General features: G+C 54.9%; 1 protein-coding gene across 1 annotated transcript; it reads left to right on the top strand.

The window, feature by feature from the left end:
• Positions 1-11579: 11579 nt before the first annotated feature.
• DRD5 (dopamine receptor D5) lies at positions 11580-13917 on the top strand. The gene has a single exon (XM_045474554.1). The coding sequence runs from the start codon at positions 11947-11949 to the stop codon at positions 13369-13371; it is 1425 nt and encodes a 474-aa protein (XP_045330510.1). The 5' UTR covers positions 11580-11946; the 3' UTR covers positions 13372-13917.
• Positions 13918-22233: the final 8316 nt, after the last annotated feature.

Below are 22233 nucleotides of genomic sequence, written 5' to 3'. Positions count from 1 at the left end.
CTTCCTCTTTTGCTTTCTTTTTGCTATTACAAACGACACCGCGGCAAGCATTTTCATGGCTGAGTCTCTGTGCACATGTTGATAAACCACCCTGCATGAGATGAATACCTGTGAATGCCGATCTATTCAGAGGACTTCATTTCGGCTGGCATTCATTTCCCCCGGTGCTGAGCACATCAGTACAGCCCAGGGGCTGTGGGATTAGGGCTCCAGGCGTGGCCACGGGGCACCATCGGAGCAGGAAAAAGCACAGTCTTGCTGGGCTCAGAGCTTCTGAGACGTGACCTTAAAGATGGATCGCCTCTTGCTCCTAAACAAGCAGAGCTCGCGCCATCAGGATGGCTGTTTGAGCCAGGCAGCTTTGTCCCACAGGTAGCCAAGCGTCTTGACTCGACCCACTTAGGCAGCAAAGCAAATGTATTCCCTTCATACCAAGGCAGTCCACAGAGGACGAACCGGAGTGTGCAATGAACAAGTGTCAAGCTCCCAGGGGTAGAGGAAGAGAAATGCAAATTGGAACAGCAATGAGCCATCATTTCCCTTTCATCTGATTGGCAAGGGTTGGCCAAACGCGAAGGACAGAGAATGCAAACAGACCGCTGGCGGGACCGCTGTGGAAGAGCAAGGCCACCAGGGGGCGCCGGTGCCTTTCCGCTGGGTCCTCACCTGTGCTTTTAGGTCAAAGTGAGGGGCGATCCGGTGGGCGAGCAGCAGACTCCAGGGTCCCCAATGAGAGCAGGGGTGCAAGATGCCCCGCGTGTACCCTGTCCACAACTTTGGACTCTCGTGACGTGTGTCAGGGACGGCTGTCCTCGTTGCCAGGTGAGGGCTGGGTGGGTTCTGAGTTCCCCTAAGGAAGCTGAGAATTAGTTTCAACAGGGGTGTTCCCTCCACCTGCCCCCACCACGTCCGGCTGTCCGTGGGGCATCCTTGTCCCCATCACGAGGCTTTGGAGGAACGTGGCTGGAGGATGTTCCCATGTGTGGAGAGTCCCCCAAATAGAGTGGGTGGAACTTGGTCAGGGAGGGCTGGGGAGGTGGGCGCAGAGGGCAGTTTCACTGGGTCTGATGGGGCATGACAGTAACATTAACTGCTCCTAAGGGCAGACCCTGGGGCCACAGGGACAGGACAGGGAAAGAACGAGGGCAGTGTTTTGTTTTTTTTTAATTTTTTAAATGTTTATTAAAAAAAATTTTTTTTTAATGTTTATTTTTGAGAGAGAGAGAGAGAGACAGAATGTGAGCCAGGGAGGGTCAGAGAGAGAAGGAGACACAGAATCCGAAGCAGGCTCCAGACTCTGAGCTGTCAGCACAGAGCCCGACGCAGGGCTCGAACCCACGAACGGTGAGATCGTGACCCGAGCCACAGTCAGACGCCCAACCGACTGAGTCACCCAGTGCCCCAATGTGTATTTATTTTTGAGAGACTGAGAGATACAGGGCACAAGCAGGGGAGGGGCAGAGAGAGAGAGGGAGACACAGAATCGAAAGCAGGCTCCAGGCTCTGAACGGTCATCAGAGAGCCCGACGCAGGGCTCAAACCCATGAACCGTGAGATCGTGACCTGAGCGGAAGTCGGACACTTAACTGAGCCACCCCGGTGCCCCGAGGGCAGTGTTTTAATGCTCAAAAAGGGTGATAATTTTGGCCTGGTGTTTCAGCCACATTAATAACATAAGAAACACCACAACGATGATAGTAAAATGTTCATTGTCTCAAAAATGTAAATCAAGTCACCTGCCTAAACTCTTCATTGGTTTCCTGTTGCTTTTAGAAGAAAGTACAAACTCCTGACTGTGGTCTGTTGGGATCTTCACGGTCTGGCCTCTGCTACTTGTCTTCTTCTTATGCTGTCCCCTCCTCTGCCCCCCCCCCCCGCCCCCATCCCCCCTGGGTGCCCCCATCTGGACTGTTGCAGCCACATACAGCTGTCCCGCCTTGGACACTGCAGACTCCTCTGTTCCTCAGGACCTTTGCACACGCTAATCTTGCTCTCAGGAGAGGGCTTCTCTGGCTCCTTGAAACAGATGGGCCTCTTTTCATCCCTCAGGCCATGTGTAGAGGTCCCTCCGCTGTGGGGGTTGCCCCGGACATCTGCCTGAACACATCGCCCGTTACGCTTCACCTTGGCCACATTACCATTAGTCATTTGCTTATGCATGTGTGCTTATCCGTCCTGGACACAGCTGTCTGCCTTGTGAGGGTAGAGGCTTAACCTCCTTCTCCCTCAGGCCTCACCACGAGGGCTGCCGCCCTCACAATCCAGACTATTGCAGGGCGTGGGGAAGCGCCCGGAGCTCGGCGGGCTCTCGGGACTGGCGTGTTTCCAGGAATAGTTTTTAAGGCCTTGGCAGACATTCTCCGTCCACTTCGGGGACACGCCTCCAGTCCCCTCTTTGCCTTTAGGGCACAAGACGGCGCTTTGGGCCTGGCCCTTAACAGAGTCCCCGCGGAGTCTGGAATTAGGATATGCTCCCCTCTGCTTGCTCTGGCCTATGGGGGGGCCGGGGGGGGGGTGCCACAGAAGCTTACAGGCGGGTTCTGCTCCCCTCCTTGGAAGGGACGAACCAGCGGATGTGGGGGGCGGGAGCTGTCTTCCTGACGACAGCAAGGGCTGCCTAGGTATCTCTGGCAGGTGTTTCCGGAACACTGGTTTGGGATGCTCGGTCAAAGCCGGAACATAATGAGCCTGCTTCCCCTTGGCTGGAGATTGGTAGAGAGCGGGATGTGGGAATAGTGCTAGGCCAGGAGCCCGCAAACTACCGCCTGTGAGCTAAGAATGGCTTTTACAGTTTGAAAAGCTGGTAAAAAAAAAAAACAAAAAAACAAAAAAAGGCAAAAACGAAAACAAAACACGCACACGAAAAGATTATGCTGCAGAGACATGGCTCTTAAATACCCACTACCTGGCCCTTCACAGAAAAAGTCTGCTGACCGCTGGTCTTGACGATGAGAGGGAAGGGGGTCTCTGCCGGATAGTTCTGGAAGGATTGTGATAGCTACTAAGAAAGCAAGGCGCAAGAGGTCTGCCCTTTTCCCTGCCTGGGTGTGGTTGTGGGAGGGGGTGGGGCCTGGAGCTGGTTGAGGGGTGAGCCTGAGAGGGGCGGGGTCTGCAGCACAGGCTGGGGGGGTGGGAGGATTAGCCCGGAACCCCGCCCCCGCCCCGCCCCCTCTGGTCTGCTCGTCTCTACCTGCCCACAGTCCTGCTTTCCCACAGTTTCCTCCAGGGTCTTCTCCGCCTCATCCCAACAGTTGTCCTGTGAATGCATCACCTTAACACGAATGCTTTCACCTTTTCCGGGCACGTGCTGGAGGGAGCCACAGGGAACCACAGGTGTCGCCGGTTCCCCTCAACTTGCCACACTTCACCGTCCCCACCTGGCGGCCGGGTGCGTGGCCCTCTCGCAGAGCAGGACTGAGCCACCCAGAACCACAGGGCAAGGGCGGGTGGCTGCGCCCGGCGGCTCGCGGACCAGGAGCGCGGCTCGGCGGAGGAGTGGGGGAGCGTTCGCCTTCCCCGATTGGGCGCTGTCCTCAGGGGTGCAGCCTCTCCGACGGCATAAGGTGATGTGTCACGAGGGTCGCTCAGGCCACAGGCCCCCCGTGAACTGCAGAAACACATGAGGTGTTAGAATCGGGGCCTCCTTGGGCGCAGGCAAGATTCCAGCAAGAGAAGGTGGGATTTTCTGGGGGAAGGGCCCTGAAGGTGCACGCAGAGCTGGGGCCTCCCCTGCAACGGGTCCCTGAAGAATCGTGCTTCATCAGGGGTGGGGGATGGCCGGGCACAAGGCTTGAGGCCAGGTTCAGGTCTCTCTGACGAGCTACTTTCGTCCCCCGGCACCTGGTTTTCTCCTCTATCAGGAGGTGACAATAGAAGTTTGTGCCTTGAAGAGTCCTTGGAAAACGAGCTGAGATGCTGCATGTTAACGCCCGCGAGTCTGGCACGCAGCGAGCTCTGTTAGGGCCACGTGAGCGATTTCATGTTTCTGCCCCTGGGGTTGTTGCTGAGGGCAGACCAGATGTCCGTCTTTGCACAGGCTTGGTGCTGCTCCAGAAAATTCTCACATCACTGGTCCTCTACGCGGCCCAGGAAGCCTGCGGGAGGGCGAATAATGCTCCCTAAAGATGTCCACATCCTAATCCCTGGAGCCTGTGAATAGGCCACGTTACTCGGCAAGAGCAACGTTGCCTGTGCGGTTAAGTCAAGGCTCTTGTGATGGGAGATCATCCTGGATTGTCTGCGAGGGCCCCAAACATAGTCACAGAGGTCCTTCTAAGAGGGAGGCAGGAGGGAATTGGGCAGAGACCGGGTGATGCCGCCACGGGCCAGGGAGTGCCAGCAGCCGCCAGCAGCTGGAAGAAGCGGGGCGGGGATTCTCCCCTCGGATCTCTGCTGATGGCCCTGCTGACACCTTGACCTTGGTCCAGCGAGACTCCTTTTGGATGTCTGACCTCCAGAACCCTAACAGAGTTGTGTTGTTTCAAGCCACTAAGGGGGTGGCGGTTTGTCACAGCGGCTGCAGGAAACTCACACGGGGCCTTTAGGCTGTTTTTTGTGCCTCGCGCACAAGCAGAAGACCGAGCACACGAGAACGGGGGAGTCGCGGTGCGCCCGGCAAAACTGAGTGAGCCGGGGCACCGATCACGCCCCTCCGAGGGAGGGTCGGCTTCCCCGTCTGCAGAAGGAGGGGAGAGGGCCGGGGAGGGGAAGCCACGTGAACAGGGTCCTGGCTTTGATGGCGGCTCCCCTGGGGCTCATCCCAGGTCCCTGGCCACCCCTCCGGGTTTGCAGGCAGGCCCCTCACCCTCTTCTTGGGCAGGTGGTGTTGCCGCTCCAGGGGGCCGCCCTGCATCCTCTTGGCTGCCCTCTCTGCTCTCCGTGGCGGTCTAGCTCACGGCACCCAGCTTGCTTACCGTCCAGATGCTGCCGACGCCCAGGTCTGTATCTTCGTTCCCTGCTGGTTGTTTCCAGCAGCCTGCTTACCTGTCTCAGAGGCACCGTGTCCTGAGGGTGTCTGGCCCCAGTCTCAGTCCTCGGCTAGTCCTCCCTCTCCTTGGCTACCCCCCACCCCCCACCCCCCATGGACGGTACCAGCCTCTGTTTGACAAGCCCCACGTACAGGGCTGTCTTTGCACGGCCCTTAGGTCTCATCTCCAAGCAGCAGCCACACCTGTCGCATCCACTCCCCAAACTCGTGGCTCCACCCACTTCTGCCCGCTTCCAGCCCCTCCCCACTCTGGTGCCCCATCATCTCCTCCGGGCCTCCCGACGTGGCCTCCTCATTTCTCCAAGGCCTCCGTGGCCCCTACAAGTCTGCCGTTCTCACTGCGGCCAGAGCCGTGCTTGAGAGGGGCAAATGCGCTCATACCCCTCCCTGGACAACACCCCCAATGGCCTCTCGCCGCTTGAGATGAAAACCCAAATCCTCCCCTTGGGCCCCGGGATCCTGTGTGGTCTTTGCCGCCCGCCTCTCCAGCCTTTGCTCACGCTTTGCTTTTGCCTCTGTGCTGACACCACGCGGGCCAGCTTCTTGAGTTCCTTGGACATGCTGTGTTCCCTCCTGCCTCGGGGCCTTAGCACTGGCTGCTCCCTCTTCCTTTCACTTCATTAATTCAACTCATCATTCAGATCTCCATCCAAACACCAGCTTCTCGGGGAAGTCTTCCCCCACCCCTAGACCAGGTCTGAGGTCCCTGTTACGACCATTCACGACACATCTAGCTTGCTTTCGTTGTGGCCGTTAACCACACAATTGCATGTTGGATCGTTTGACCACTTACTATAAGCCTCTCTTTCTCTCTCTCTTTTTAAAACCACGTGACTGTAAGCGTCAAAAAAAAGGGACAATGCGACGTCTGTTTCATTCCCCAACTGTATCCCCTCTGCCAGCAGACGAAGATCGTCCTCATCCCTGTTTTTTTTTATTTACATTTATGTATTTTTGAGAGACAGAGACAGAGCACAAGTGGGGGAGGGACAGAGAGAGAGAGAGAGAGACGCAGAATCCGAAGCAGGCTCCAGGCTCCGAGCTCCAAGCTGTCAGAACAGAGCCGGACGTGGGGCTCAAACTCACAAACCGCGAGATCCTGACCCGAGCCGAAGTCGGACGCTCAACCGACTGAGCCACCCAGGCGCCCCTTCCTCATCCCTGTTGAATGAACAAACAAATGGACAGATGTTTGAAGATCTTTTGAGGCAAAAATGGGAACTGGGAGGTAGTTTTAATATGGCAGAAAGTTCAAGCAAAAAACACAAAACACATATATTTATTTGATGTTTACCAGGGCAGGTTAAGAAGTTATTTATGCGTTTCCATTTGGAAAAGCCCCAATCAACTCACCTTTTCCAGCATCTCTTCCTATCTGAGCTCTGAAGACGTTTCCATGCTCTGGATGGAGAGCCATGCAGAGGAGTAACTGGGACCACCCAAGAACACACAGGCTGAGCCCCCGGGGATGGGGGCCCAGTCCTCCTCCCTGCAGCGTTGACCTCAGCAAGAGCTTCGGAAATATGAACAAGGGCACTCGTGTTAATTGCCTTCCCAGCGACGATCCTTTGCTTGCTAAGAAAGCCCTGATTTTTGTTGGGGAGGCAAAGTGCCCCATCTTTGGTGATGAGCCTTCGTTTCTTTCAGCCAAGCCTGGGCACTCTGCTCCCCTTGGCCTGATACTTGAAACCGTTTGTGTGTGGTCTCTAAGGACAAGGAGAGTCTAGTGAGTGAATCCAGGAAGCTGAGGATGGATGCCATACAATTGTCTAATTGTCACCAATCGTCCATTGTCAATGGTTTAACTGCCAATAATTGTCTAACATACAACCCACACGCATATTTTGCCAACTGTCCCCATCGCGTTCTCCAAAGGATCTCTCTCCTTATCCAGCTGGCACGTTTCTGGGTCTCCTTCAACCTGGAACAGTTTCTTGTCCTTTCTGTCTCTGTTGGGGCATCAGTACTTTGAAGAGTTCAGGTCAATTGCTGAGGCTGCCTCTTCTGGGTCCGTCTGATGTTTCCTTGGGGGACAGGGATACTAGGTATGGATGCTGTGTCCTCGGTGCATCCAACCGCGGGGCACTTGGCGTCCATCTGTCCCATCCCTGGTCGTGTTAACTCTGTTCACTTGTAAGGCCAGGCCTGCAAGATTTCTCAATGGTAAAGTTACCATATTTTTCTTTTTGTAATCAATAAATGAATGGAGACTGTGCGAATATCCTATTCTTCTCCAAACTTTTACTTGGTGGTGACTCTTTTTTTTTTTTAAAGTGTTCATTTATTTGGGGGGAGGGCAGGGAGAGAGAGAGAGAGAGAGTAGAGAGAGAATCCCAAGCAGGCTCCTCACTGCCAGCATGGAACCCATGAACCATGAGATCATGGCCTGAGCCGAGATCAAGAGTCGGACACTCAACCGACTGAGCCATCCAGGTGCCCTACTTGGTGATGACCCTTGTCTAAATCAATTATTACTATTACGGTGGCAAAATGAGATTTTCTAACTCTGTCATTCCTTTGACATTTATTAATTGGCATTCTCCCGTAAGGAAGATTCCTGCCTCTCTCCCTCCCTCTCTCTCTTCCTTCCTTTTATCTTTTTATCAGTATAGGTTCTCATTTTAACAAATAGATTATAATCCATCATTATCATTATTTAAAAAAATTTTTTTAAACGTCTATTTATTTTTGAGACAGAGACAGAGCATGAACAGGGGAGGGTCAGAGAGAGAGAGGGAGACACAGCATCTGAAGCAGGCTCCAGGCTCCGAGCTGTCAGCACAGAGCCCGACGCGGGGCTCGAACTCACGGACCGCGAGATCGTGACCTGAGCTGAAGTCGGCCGCTTATCCCACTGAGCCCCCCAGGCGCCCCACCCGTCGTTAACATTATTAATTCTGATGCTCATATTGTCCCAGATTTGGCAGGTGAGAGCCCCTTCATGTTGGTGGCCGTGTCCTGTTGATAGCCCTCATCTCCATTTTTCCTGTGTGTCTCAGCTGGGAGGGGGCAGAGACCTGGGGACTGCCCCTTGGGTTTGAAGAGGAGGTCTCCAGGTCACCATCAACAGTCATGTGCTCGAGGCCACTTTTCCAGCCACGGGAGGGATGCAGATGACTCATCACTACCTTTCTGCCGGGGCCTCGCGGAGCCAAGCTGAGGACCCTGACGCGGCCGGCGTCGGGGGACCTCAGGTGCGTCCCGTAGCCAAGGACCAAACCTTTCTTGGGGTAACACAGACTTGAGTCTTTTGACACCCGGCTGTGGCAGCAGCAGCAAAATCCTGGCTGCCAGCCTATTGATTTTGTCATTTGTCTCAGTGAAGCAAATCCAATTGGCAATGTCTTCAGGGGAAAGAGGATCAGTGAGTTCAAACGGAAGAATGTTTGCCAACTGCGGGAGGAAAACCCCCTTTGTGCTACAATGTTCTCAGCCAATCCTCTCAGCAGTTTTGCAGGAGCCGCCTTTGGGGAGGGTCCCTGCCTCGCTGCCCTCCTCTGGGGCCGGGCTCTGGCTGGGGTGGCACAGGACAGGGAGCTGATCGGCCGCCGACTTGGTTACAGTCCATGCTGAGAGGTTGGCTTCCCAGGCCAACCAGAGCCTTTTGGGGAATGTGGGAAAGAGCCGGGGTGAGAGAGGACAGTCACTGCCCATCAGAAACCATCGTCCCTAGTAGACAAATGACCCCCGGAGCCCTCCTGGTGAAGACAGGAGAGACACGCTATAGCAACCAGGCTGGTTGCTGTCACTTTGCATGCAGACGAGTGTCTTACTGATAGAAAATTCTTGTTTCCCAAAAGGACGAGAGACACGGCTTTTTGGATAATGGAGGGAAAGCCTAGCCTTAGAGTTCTGGAAAATCTCCCCTTTTGCACATGAGGCTCCGTGCCTCTGAGCCTTCGCGCTTGCTGTTCCTTCTGTTAGGAATGTCCTTCCACCCGGCACGCCGGTGGATGCCATTCACCCTCCAGCTCACCACACAGGAGACAGGACACCTGTCTCTTTTTTCTCTTCCTCTCCTCCTCCTCCATCCTTCTCTCCTTCTCCCCTCCCTCTTTGTCTCTCTCTCCCTCCCTTCCCCTCCCCCCTCCTCCAGTGACATAACTGCCGCATCATAAGCTGACCCAGGGGTCTGGCGGAACACAGACACCCGCTCAGTCCAGAGGCGCTCGGCGTCTTCGCGCCTGGCTGTGGCTCGCATACCCCTCCTTTCCCCTCCGCACGCTGAGGTCCTCAGCCGAGCCTTGTTGAATGAATGGATGGGCAGACAGACTTCCGGGACTCAGAACTATCCGGAGACCAATGCGAACTCGTGTGGCGAGCGTGTGTGCGTCCCTGCTGGGGACCTGTCTGTCCACTGCTGTCCCAGCGTTGGGCACGGAGCCTCCCTTTTGCCACTCTTCCACCACTAAAGACTGGCCAAGCACGCAGCCACTGTGCCGGTCCGGGGAGGTCAGACGTGAAGAAGACACGCTTCCTTGAGCTCAGAAGTTCGGGGTCCAGAGGAGCAAACAGGCACGTAAAGGGAGAGTCACACTACAGCCTCGAACTGGTGCAGTACGAGCTAACACGGGCTCGGCTGGACACAGGGCCCTTCCTCCTCCCTGAAGCCGGCCAGGCTTCCCCGAGGGGAGCTGCGCACGGGTGGGGTGGGATGGGAGAGGACGGGATCGAGCGCTCCGAACGCGAGGCCGAACGTCACACGATCGCGAGCCAACGGTTCCTGAAACTCGCTTTGATGTGCAAGTGCTCTGGATGACAAGAATGTTTCTGGAACGAATTATGCTCCCACACCAAGGTTTCACTGTACAAGGAATTCAAATTCAAACCGGTCGCCGAAAGCCACGCTCTCTTCTGACGTCGTAAGCTGGTGTTCTCCAGGACGACAAGGAGGGAGGCCGTTCCAGGGTGAGGCACGACCCCGAGACCCGCGAGGGAAGTCGCAACTCGTGCCTTTTTTGTTTGCTTGCTTCTGTGTTGTCGTGGTGGAGGCTCGAATCCGGGCTGTCGGTGGAGGAGGTGCGGCGGGAGAAGATTCAGGGGCACAGGGCAAGACGATTAAAAGACTTCGCGGCCCTTACGGGACCGTCCAAGGATCGGGGATCGCAGGGGGTTACTGAGGGTTTTCCCCCTGGGGGGGGGGTGACCGGGTCGTAGCTCCGTCTGAGAAAGGTCACTCTGCCTGCCATTGAGAGGAGGGTGGCCAGAGGATCAGGGCAGGGCCTGGAGCCTAGCCTCGTGTCGCCGTCGAACGGGTGGGGAAGACGCGGTCCTGGACGGGGCATCAGTGGAGAGAGGAGCGGACCAGCTCCGAGGGGACGGACAGATGGTCTTGCCACCTCCAGCAGCAGAAAGCACCGAGGGGAGAGATGTGAGGGACAAGAGGCTGCGTGGGGCTGAGTCTGAGAAGCTGGGACGCTCGCAGGTGTTGCGTCCGGCACGCAGATGGCGGCCGGGGGAACGTGGCAGGTGGGGCTGAGCGCAGAGGGAGATTAAGGAGGGGACGACAGAGACTCCAGACCCTGCTTCTAGACCTCAGGGCAGGGTCGGCGGGCCAGGGGGTCTCAGATGGACGCCGTGTCGCCCGCGGCCGCCTCATCACAGTCTCTTCCTGCCGCTTTCAGCTGAGTTTAGCACAGGCCGAGACTTGGCCCTTCGGCCACGGAACTTGTCTGCTGGAGGGGAGAGGGGTTAAGAGCCGAGCGCTGTTCTCCGCTGTTGTTCTCCTCTGCGGTGTTTCCTGCCATTCTTTTCAAAACTTTGGATTGGGGGCCAACGATTCAAGCCTCAGGGTCCACTTCCGTCAAGCACCGAGCTATTAGTCCATTTTTCTCAAGGTCGTAAAAGAGAAAGACTTAAAGCGGCCAGCAGGGAGGAGGCTCCCAGCTGCCTGGAGTCTCCCCTCCTCCTCCCTGTCTTCCGGGTTCATCCAAAATTCTTCCCCAAGGAGGAATCGCTTAAAGATTGGGGGTGATGGGGGGGGAGGGGAAGCCTCTCCCAAGAGGTCAGGTGAAGTCCCAATTTCAGAATCCATGTTGTGGGGTGGGGGTGGGGGGTTCAGGAGAAGTGGTTCCTCGGAGACAGTCCTCCCGCCCGCTTTTCCTAGATGGCTGGTTTCACTGAACCTTACACCCCCCTGCAGGAACAAGAATCACGAGCCCATTTTGTGGATGAGGAAACCAAGGCCCCGTGAAGCTGAGTCGAAGGCTCAAAGTCACACAGCCAGAAATGAAGTCCCGAAGGCCTCCCAGGTCTGTGAAATCCCAGGCTGCTGTCTACCTTCCAAACTCTCCCAGTCTAGAAGTCAGCGATGGCCCCCCACCCTTACCCCACCTCCCCCGTTCCCCAAACGCGGATGAGGCCAGGACACCAGGGCTGGGCCGGGGGACCTCTTGGTCTTCCCGGGGCGCGTTCTCCCCGGCACGGGCGACGGCCTGGCCCTGGAGCGCCTCTGGCACCTGCGGGTTCGCCCCCCAGGCTCGGGCGGCGGAGCGCGGAGAGTGAGCGCGCCGCGGCACAGGTGGGGCGGTGGCGCGGGAGCCCGGGGAGCGCGGAGGCGCGGGGGCGCGGGCCCGGGGTGCAGCGAGGGACGGAGGCAGCGCGGCAGTGCCAGCCGCCGCCGGCCGCTTGCGGCCCCCGCCCCCTCGGTGCCGGCCGGCTCTTCGCTCCTCCGGGCGGCGAACCAGACACGGCCGCGGCCGCCGCCGCCCGGCGCGCACCGGCCGCCACCTGCCCCCGGCGCCCGCGCTGGAGGGGCGCGACGCGGCCGCCGACCCGGAGGCGCTCGAGGAAGCGAGAGGGGTCCCCGCGCACTTCGGGCGCCGGCGCAGCGCACGGTGAGCGTCCCCCGCCCCGGGGCTCGGGGATTCCTCAGCCCCCGGGTGCCCGATGGGGTCACCCGGGGGACGCAAGGCTGAAGTTGGGACCGCGCGCAGCCCGCCCCCGCCGCCGAGCCCGACATGCTGCCGCCGGGGAGCAACCGCACCGCGTCCCGGGCGCGCTTCAGGCAGCAGCAGCTGGCGCAGCGGGGCTCCGTGGGGGGCTCGGAGGGGGCGGCGCCCCTGGGGGCAGCGCAGGTGGTCACCGCCGGCCTCCTGACCCTGCTCATCGTCTGGACCCTGCTGGGCAACGTGCTGGTGTGCGCGGCCATCGTGCGCAGCCGCCACCTGCGCGCCAAGATGACCAACGTCTTCATCGTGTCTCTGGCTGTGTCCGACCTCTTCGTGGCGCTGCTGGTCATGCCCTGGAAGGCGGTCGCCGAGGTGGCCGGTTACTGGCCCTTTGGGGCCTTCTGCGACATCTGGGTGGCCTTTGACATCATGTGCTCCACCGCGTCCATCCTGAACCTGTGCGTCATCAGCGTGGACCGCTACTGGGCCATCTCCAGGCCCTTCCGCTATGAGCGCAAGATGACCCAGCGCGTGGCTTTGATCATGGTCGGCCTGGCCTGGGCCTTGTCCATCCTAATCTCCTTCATCCCAGTTCAACTCCACTGGCACAGGGACAAGGCAGGCTCCTGGGGCGAGGCGCCACCGCCATCCGGCCCGGCCAACGGGACGCCCTGGGAGGAGGCAGGGGAGCCAGAGGCGAGGGCGGAAAACTGCGACTCCAGCCTGAACCGAACTTACGCCATCTCCTCTTCGCTCATCAGCTTCTACATCCCCGTGGCCATCATGATCGTGACCTACACGCGCATCTACCGCATCGCCCAGGTGCAGATCCGCAGGATCTCCTCGCTGGAGAGGGCCGCCGAGCGCGCGCAGAGCTGCCGCGGCCGCGCAGCCTGTGCGCCCGACCCCAGCCTGCGGGCATCCATCAAGAAGGAGACCAAAGTCCTCAAGACGCTGTCGGTGATCATGGGGGTCTTCGTGTGCTGCTGGCTGCCCTTCTTCATCCTTAACTGCACGGTCCCCTTCTGCAGCGGCCGCCGCGAGGGTCCTGGGGCCGGCTTCCCCTGCGTCAGCGAGACCACCTTCGACGTCTTCGTCTGGTTCGGCTGGGCCAACTCTTCCCTCAACCCGGTCATCTACGCGTTCAACGCTGACTTCCGGCAGGTGTTTGCGCAGCTGCTGGGGTGCGGTCACCTGTGCTCCCGCACCCAGGTGGAGACGGTGAACATCAGCAATGAACTCATCTCCTACAATCAGGACACCGTCTTCCACAAGGAGATCGCAGCTGCCTACATCCATATGATCCCCAATGCCGTGTCCCCGGGGGACGGGGAGGGGGACAAGGAGGAGGAGAGCCCTTTCGATCGAATGTCCCAGATCTCTCAGACGTCCCCGGATGGTGACCCTGCTGCTGAGTCTGTGTGGGAGCTGGACTGCGAGGGAGAGGTTTCTTTAGGCAAAATAACGCCTTTCACCCCGAACGGATTCCAGTAGAGTGCCCGAGAAAGGCCCCTTCTGGATCTATATAATTGCACAGACATTAACAAGCATGCAGAATACGTACTCACACACACACATCCAGTGCTGCTCAGTTCATCACATTTTCTGTGTCTGTGTAGGAGCCCATGTGCTTAGAAACGTCACCAGACTGATTTGTTGGTGTAAGAATTGGCAGAAGGTTTGGAATATATACTCCAGCCTAGCAGAAACGGATGGGGGGGGGGGGGTCCAGTTAGAGAAGAGAAGGCAGTGTTTGGTTCTTTAAAAAACAAACAAAAAAGTCGTAGTTGATCTTTAAAAAATACACTCGCCCTCCCTTTTACACAAATGAACTGTTCAGTGACTTGTTTTTGTCTGGTGGGTTTTTAGACAACAGGTTCTATGTGTGTGCAGTGCTGATGGGGGTGCTGGTGACATTCCTGTATCTTGCTTCCTGTAGCCCTGTGTTTATGCAGTTTCTGCCCTCCGTGTGTGTCTTTAGGACAGCTGGGGAACTCTTTCCGATTTGTTCTGGTGTCTAATAAACACAAATTATGTGGATTGTGGGGTGATTATCTTTGCTTTGCCAGACTGGAGTTTAGGATCGCTCCTGGAGATGCTCCACGAGAGCATCTTTACAAGCAGGGAAGGTTTGGGCTTGGTCTGGAAGCACACATTATTTTCTTAGCAGACAGGTTGGCCTTAAAGGTACACACAGGAGCAATTCCAATTGCTTCCAATTGAAGAGCTTCCAATTCCTCAGGTTTTTCTTTCTTCTTTCTTTCTTTTTTTAGATACACACTTTTCACGTCTGTGCTGAAAGCTGGCTTCAGTACTACGGCATCAGATAGGGACTTCTTCAGCCTGAAATTCTAATATTGTTTTCTCATTTGGAATCTTCTTTTTAAAAATAACGTGAAATAATTCTCTCAGTTCCTAGGCAGATGCTAGCATATCAGTTCATTGAAAAGATCATGCAGAATAATAGCTTTATCTTTCTCAATCTCAAACCTACAGGGTTTTAGAGTTACGTGGCTTTTGATCAACATATCTGGAAGGCTTTGAAATGTGTGAGCGGACATGCTTTAAAAAACAAACCTCTGTTTTAAATAGACATTTTCACTTGTAGACGATGGGAAATGAGGGCACGCGTTTCCACGAAAATGTAGGAGCCAGGGATGATATCTGAATGAACTTGAAATGGGAAAATCTATTGGCTGAAGTATTCCACAACAAAAAAGAGCCCAACGCATCCCAGTCTTTCTGTTCCTCTCTGCAGCCTGCACAGAAAAGGGGAGTGTTTTATTCCAGAAGCATTCCAGTTGAGAGCCTGTTAGTACCGCTAGCCCTAAAGGCGAGCATTGTTCATGGAAGCAAATGAAATCTGAATGTGTAATTTCTTACAAGTCCGTACTTTGAAGCAGGCTTATCAAGGACAGTTCAATCCATTTTGGTCTCTTTAGGGATAATTTTATTGCCGGTCTGCTGAACCCAACCACGTCTTGTTTGCTGCACGAGGTGTAGTGCTTGGCACATGATGCTTCCTAAATAGTGGTTGAATGAACATTTCTGGAACGGTGAGATTGAAACCAAGTCCTCTTTGGTACCTTAATTTGCATGTATGATTGAGTCAAACTGGATTCAGAATCTGCAGTCTGTGTTCAATTTTTTTTTTTTTTTTTTTTAAATTTTTTTTTTTCAACCTTTATTTTTTTATTTTTGGGACAGAGAGAGACAGAGCATGAACGGGGGAGGGGCAGAGAGAGAGGGAGACACAGAATCGGAAACAGGCTCCAGGCTCCGAGCCATCAGCCCAGAGCCCGACGCGGGGCTCGAACTCACGGACCGCGAGATCGTGGCCTGGCTGAAGTCGGACGCTTAACCGACTGCGCCACCCAGGCGCCCCTCAATTTTTGACCCCGTGTGAACTGAAGGCTACGTGGACCATTAGGGAAACACTGGGGGCCACGGGAAGTGCCCTGCTCTCGGATTCGGAAGGGGGCTGTGTGACCTTGGGTGAGGCAAGTAACCTCTCTGGGCCGTACTTTCTGTAAGTTGAAACCCCTATGCTAGCACACTGTTTCCCAAATTGTTTTCCAGGATGCAGATGTCACGGACGGGGTCTCGGGTGAAGTAAGCTCAGAAAACCCGGCTACAGTATCTGTTTCCTCTACAAGGCTTTTCTGTGCAGCGTGGATCCCCAAGCAGGAGAGAATTCGGCCCTGCTTCCCGATGTCTTTGACCTTGTGAGTCCTCGTTTGGCTCAATTCCCTATTCCCTTCTCTCTGGAGACCACAGTGGCAGGGAACGCAGTTTGAGAGACCCTTATTGGTCTGGAAGTCTCTAAAGGGTAGCTAATCTATTCGAAAGGAACCGTTGTTGCAAGCAAGTTTGTGTGTGTGTGTGGGGGGGGGGGCAAGCATTCTACCTCCCAGTTCAAACCATTTGTGTGTTAGGAAAAATGGGTTATGTGGGGACTTTGAAAGTCCCTTCTGCAAAGTGTCTCGAATCATTTCTTGTGATTATTTCCACCTACTATGTGCTGGGCACTGTCCTGGGAATCCAGTCACCGATCAAACGCTCTGGTGTCTTGAACTTGTGTTTCAGTAGGAGGGACACAGTGGAACTGAGCCCCGCATGGGACTCCGCCCCTCGTTGGGCTCCGCATGGAGCCTGGTTGGGATTCTCTCTCCCTCTGCTCCCCTCCCCGGCTCGCCCTCGCCCTCTCTAAAAAAAAAAAAAAAAAAAGGAGAGGCCCAATGCAGAGAGGCCCAGACGAAGAAGAAGGGTCGGGGCGAGGCTAAGGTCTAGGCCAAGGGGTGCTCCTGGCAGAGGGACGTCTGGAAACGGGGCCACGCACGGCAGCGGGGAGGAGAGCGAGGAGGTCAGTGCGGCTGGAGCCCTGTGGGTGGTTCCCGCCGAGAGCGGGAATAGGCGACGACAGCAGGCGCTACGGGGGTGCGTCCTGCGCTGGGCACCACGCACGTGCTAATTCACGCTCACCTCCCGGCGGGGCAGGACCTTCGTCACCCCCATTTTACAGGCGAGGAAAGGAAGGCATCAGGAAGCTAAATAGCGAGCCCAGGGTCACACAGCCCCTGACTGGCTGAGCTGCACTTGACCTAGGCAGTCTGGCCACGGAGGCTTTCGTGTTCGCTGCGGTGGTGAGAAGGGCTGTCAGGGCGTCCCCAGTCAGCAGAGGCACTAACGCCGGGATCAGACGACTCCTCGCCCATTTGCTACTAGCTGGTTACCGGACACTGTCCTATATCCACCCGTCAGCCAGCCTCCACCGCGCACCTGCTCTGAACACTGCCTCGCGTTTGGGGAGGGGAGGTGGCAGAGGGCAGCGGGAGAAAGCCGCGTCCTGAGCCCTTCCGTGGGCGGCCAAGCGCTTTCCTGAATCTGTTTGGTCCTCACGCTAACCTCACGTGCTGTTTTCCGTCCATCTTCCCGGTGAGGACACTGAGGCACAGACAGGTGACGTTGCTCATCCAAGGTCACGCGACCACTAAGTCGCGGGGTCAGTATTTAAACCCAGGCCAGTGGTTCTCGGCCGGGGTGACTTTGTTTCCCAGGGGACACTTGGCCATGTCGGGAGACACTTTTGGGTGTCATACCTGCCTGTGGGGTGCTCCTGCCTTCTCGCGGGTAGGGGTCACGGCTCAACAGCTTACGGTGCACGCACAGCCTCCGCCACAAACAATTATCCGGCCCTGAGAGGCCCTGACCCAGGCCGGCGGACTCCAGGTGCGTGCACTGGACCCACAGAGTTACACTGCCCAGGCTTGAGGCTCCGCAGAAGCGAGTTCAGACTGTAGTTCCTACATTTATTAGTTGTCTGCATCCGGGCACCTCTCGTAGCGTCAGTTTCTTTATCTGAGGAATGGGTACATTAGCCCCAGGGGTTTGGGTTGGGATGAAATGAGAGTGTATGATACTGAAGTTGTTTGTTTCCTTCTTTTTCCTCTTCTTTCTCCTTGTTCAAAGAACTCCACGGCTCGATACATTCCGAGTGGACTTGGAGGTTCCCAGCTCGTGGAGAGCTACATCAGCCTAGAAGCGAAGGCCACAAGAGCTGAGCTCCATTCTGTCTTGGCCGCACCGTCCTCTTGGCCTAGAATAGCGTCTGGGGTGGAGTCGGTGCTCAGTCTGTGTCTGTTTCCGCCTCGGAGGCGCGCAAGCGCGAGCGCGCACGCGCAGACCGGTCTTCGGTGCTTCCGCTAAGTAGCTAGGTGCTTCCGCAGCAAGTCCCGGTGGTACTGCCCCTTGCGGGGTGCTGGTCCTCGCGTTGGGGGCTGATCAAAGGCCTGCACGTCCCCACAGCAAGTGGGAGGAAGTACGACATCCCCGGACGCTCTTTTGGAACCAGCAAAGGGCCTCCAGGGGGCCGCGTTTCCTGCTGCGTGGATTCTGACGTGCGCTCTGGGCAGGGACGCCACAGAGGCAAGGCTGTGACCCTCCCAGAGCGTCGCGTCAGGGGCACACGCTGTCGATGCCCATTACCGGCGATGTCAGTCTTGATCGCGGCGCTCTGGCAGAACCCACTACAGAGTTACTAAGGTTACTTGGTACTTGTAATGAAGATACTTGATAGGCGTCCTCCGGAGAGATACTTTGAGGTTCCAAAGACACCCCAGGATTCTTCCTCAAACTTTCACCCCTTGGTTTTGGCATCTACTAATCACCCTTCCCCGAATCAATTATTATCGTGCTGGCCAGACGGTGTGTTGAAAAAAAATTCCATCACTGGGGCGCCTGCGTGGCTTAGTCAGTTAAGCATCCGGCTCTCGGCTTCCGCTCAGGTCATGATCTCACGGTTTCACGAGTCTGAGCCCCACATCGGGCTCTGTGCAGACGGCACAGAGCCTGCTTGGGATATTCTCTCTCTCTGCGCCCTTCCCCTGCTCACGCTCTCTCTCAAAAATAAAGAAACTTAAAAAATTCCATCATTGTTTTATTGCTGGTTTTTTAAGGGAGGGCATTTATTATTATTATTTTTTTTATTTATACCTGTGTAGACTCTTGAGTTCCTAGTTTTTATAATAGGTTGTAATCCTTTCCTCTCCACATTTATTGTGAGGTTGACATTGTCTTAGATTTGGCCAAGTGGGAGCACTTTTGAGTTGGCGTCTGTGTCCTTTTGATATGCTGTCATTATTCTTTGGGCACTTTGCTATTTTTTTTTTTTTTTTTTTTTGCCCAAGACACTCCAGACTCATCTTGTATATTTCCTGTATGAGCTCTGGAATCAGCCGTTTCTTCGAGGAGTTTTGGTTCCTTTTAGCAGAGAATGGTATTTAGAAATCAAGATCTGGGCACTAGGGTGTTATTGCTACTCAGGTCATTTGTTTCTAGTCCCCCTCAAAGGACAGAGCTGGGAAATAGATCTGGGTAGATATACGCACACATATATTCACCTGTGTATATGCACATATCCAGAAGTATCTACATATATATTTCTGTACCTCGCTATGTACATCCATTAAGTCCCAGGGGTTTATTCTGATGCCTTGTGGACATATTTTAAAATCATCAGCCCCATTCAAATTCTGACTCACTAACCTGTTAGTTCATGAGAGCTAGAAGTAAAGAGATTAAGCTGCCTGCAAAGGGTTTCTTTCTTTCTTTCTTTCTATTTCTTTCTTTCTTTCTTTCTTTCTTTCTTTCTTTCTTCCTTTCTTTCTTTTTTCTTCTTCCTTCTTCTTTCTTCCTTTCTCTTTCTCCTTCTTTCTTTCTCTTTCTTTCTCTTTTTCTTTCTTTCTTTCTTTCTTTTTCTCTCTTTTTCTTTCTTTCTTTGTGGCATATTAAAAAGAGAATAATAATGGGACTTACCCTGTAGTTCACTGGCAGGGTTATGTGATATGATACGCGCAGAATGGAGGGCCATGCACACAGTGAGAATTTGAAAACTCTCAGCTCTGTGATTGTATCTGCAAGACCGGAGAGCACAGGGCCGGGCCTCTCCGTGTCCAGGGAGGAGTCCTACGCTCCATGTTTAGGGTAGTGCAGAAACCAGGAGCTCAGGGGCCAAGATCCGGGACACGGATGGAGTGGACCAACAGTAAATCAAACTTGGCCACACCTAAGACAGGAAGAAACAGGGCCACAATGTCAAGCTTGATGAGGAGAGGAATGGTTGAGACCAGGGGAGAGCTAGGAAGAGAATGTTCCTGAGCTCATATGGAACCCCCCCCAGGGGCTCTAGGCCACTTTGGGGAAGGACTCAAAGGAACCAGGAGCATCCCCACTCACAAGTGGGGGCAGAGTCACCAGACTTTTGCTTTGGCAGTGTTGGGGAGATGCCATTTTGACGTTTCCCAGTTTGGGGCCTGGGGACCCATGTGTCCCATTCGTGGGATATTAAAACAATGCTGGGCCCAGGGAGACCCAGAGAACATTGTTTTCTGAACAGAAATGGCCACTATCGTTTCTTTTGTTTAGCAATTTTTAATGTTCTTTAAGCAAATTTCAAAGCTGGCTGGAGGCTGCACTCATTTTGTCCACCTCCTTCCTTGTGCCCATGTGGAAACTGAGGCCCAGAGAGGTTGAGGCACTTGTCTAAGAAGCCCAGCAAGGTCATAGGAACTAGACCCAGATCTAGATTCCAGGTCTCCAAGCCCTGGATCAGTGTTCCTTCCGCAGTCTGTGTGCTCTTCCGTGGGGGACAGAGGACACTCCCCGTCCCGGGAAAATCTTTCTCCGAAGGAAATCACGAGTGCAAAAAAGTTCACGGCCAACTGTTCTTTCCACGCCAAATAAGTTGAGATTTATTCTTTTCCTACAATATCCCCTGTTAGGATGGAACATTGTTGACTTGTTTGTGGATTAAATACAGATGCCCAGGGGGTTTCTGGACCCTGATTAATTCTGATCAAAAGAAGTGTGGAGAATGGTAATTTACAACTGACAAAGTTAGCTCTCAGGAGGGGGCGAAAGAGCGGTTCAAAGGCTTGTTTTTCTGTTTGTTTTGGTATTTCATGGAAGCGAGCAGACTTTTCTGAGCAAAGTGGCAGGAAGCCGTGGTCAAAGAAGAAAAGAGGACTTTAAAAATGAGTTGAGGACAAACTCAAAGGGGCTGGGTCTTCAATACTGAAATCTCCTCCTGCAGGGAGGGAGGCCGCTACAACAAGGAAATAAAGAACGTCAGCAACTTCCTGTCCCGTCCCCGGCCCCCTCCCCCACTCTGGTAGAATCATTGGGACATTTCAGGCAACAGAGAATGAGCAGCAGATGGGGAAGTGGGAGAGTTGGGTTCAAGTCCCAGGTGTGGGATTTTAAGTAAATGATTTGACATCTGAATTTGGTTTCCTCATCTCAAATAGTGACAACCATCATGCTTACATCTCAGGGTCGTTATGAATGTGAAAAAAAAAAAAAAGCCTCATTTACCAGAAGTTACTTCTTACCAGATGCCATGGGAGGATTTGTACAGAGTGGTCTCACCGCGCTTGTGAGTAGGTCAGCTCCTTCCCACCGCACCTCACAGCTGAAGATTGCCGAGGTTCAGAGAGGTCCTGCTCCTCGCCCCGGGTCACACAGCTAAGAGGCCCCCACTGTTCACGCCCGGCTCTGTCTGGCTGGCCCCTACCCCACATGGTAAGAATGGGATGATAATAAATCGCAAACCTAACAAAACAAACCCTACAAGCTCCAGAGACGTATGGATCGCCTATTCTGTGCCGGAATTAAAGGTGGGTTAGCATCATAGTCTCTGCTTCCGTGACCCGATGCCATGGCCTGTGGAGCCCTCAGGGGTCTGGGAGGAAGGGAATCTGGTGGCGGGGGCGGTGAGGGGCGATGAGGCTTTTGGATTCGGCGCTGGACGCATGCGAAGGTGCATAGGGCCGTCCGGGTGGGTGTGGGGATGAGGACCAGAGGTCTGGGTCTGGGACCTCCACCCCCAAGACGGTCTGAGTGCTGGATTTGCACCAGGCACTGTGCCAAGGGGCTCCTGGCCATGAGCTTCAGTCCGCATGCAGCCCGAGGCTGTGACGATCCTTCACTGTCCCTGCTGGAGGCGCGGCCGGGAACTTGGGTCACCACCACCCAAAGCCCAGGCCACAACCCCCGAGGAGAATGGTTCTCTCCAGTCCGGGGTTCTCCTGTTGGAGGGTTCAGAGACCCCTCTGGCCCCTCGCCAACGCCCCTTCTATTTCAAGTCACTTTCAGTTTGTAAGAGCTCCTCTTTTGTTTTGCTTCCCTTGGTCTTGGGGACTCAGCATGCGTCCAAGTTTTCTCCCTGAGAGCGGGAAGAATTTTTGTGATGGCTGAGTTGAGGGACCCTCAGGAAATGCCTTTGCAAACAAGCAGGAGGGACGAAAGCTTGGGTCCTGATCCGCCAGACAGCAGGGAAAGGTTCACAATCCAGAATGTGGTGAGGGACGCGTTGCTCTGGTTGGTCTGGTCGGAGCGCAGGGCCCCGGTTCCCAGGCACGTCCCCCCTCAAGGGCAGGCATGCTCGTGCTCTGTGCCCGCAAAGGACCTCAGGGCACCAAAGAGCACCCTGGGGGGAGGCCCCAGATAACAGTTCATTGGATGCTTGCTACATCCTAAACATTTTATAAACATTAACTCATTTAATGTTTACAAAGAGCCAGGAGGTACAGTGGCCACCACCACTTTACAAATGACAAAATCGAGGAATGGAGAGGTCCAGTGACGTGCCCAAGGTCACACAGCAAATATGGTGGATCTGAGATTCAGACCTGGGCAGTACTCTCCCCCACTAAACACTCTCGTGGCGACGCGGCTCATGCTCCCTTAGGCCTGAGTACTGGGGGCCAGGGGAGGACCCCCAGATATCCCATCCAGAGACATCAATCAATCCCTATCTTTTTCTTGAACAGCTATGACAACTGTCTGAGGTTATTAAGA

Source organism: Leopardus geoffroyi, chromosome B1 (assembly GCF_018350155.1).
Source record: "Leopardus geoffroyi isolate Oge1 chromosome B1, O.geoffroyi_Oge1_pat1.0, whole genome shotgun sequence".
NCBI lineage: Eukaryota > Metazoa > Chordata > Mammalia > Carnivora > Felidae > Leopardus > Leopardus geoffroyi.
The sequence above is the reverse complement of the archived record's forward strand: the minus strand, read 5'-3'. Positions and strand labels throughout refer to the sequence as shown.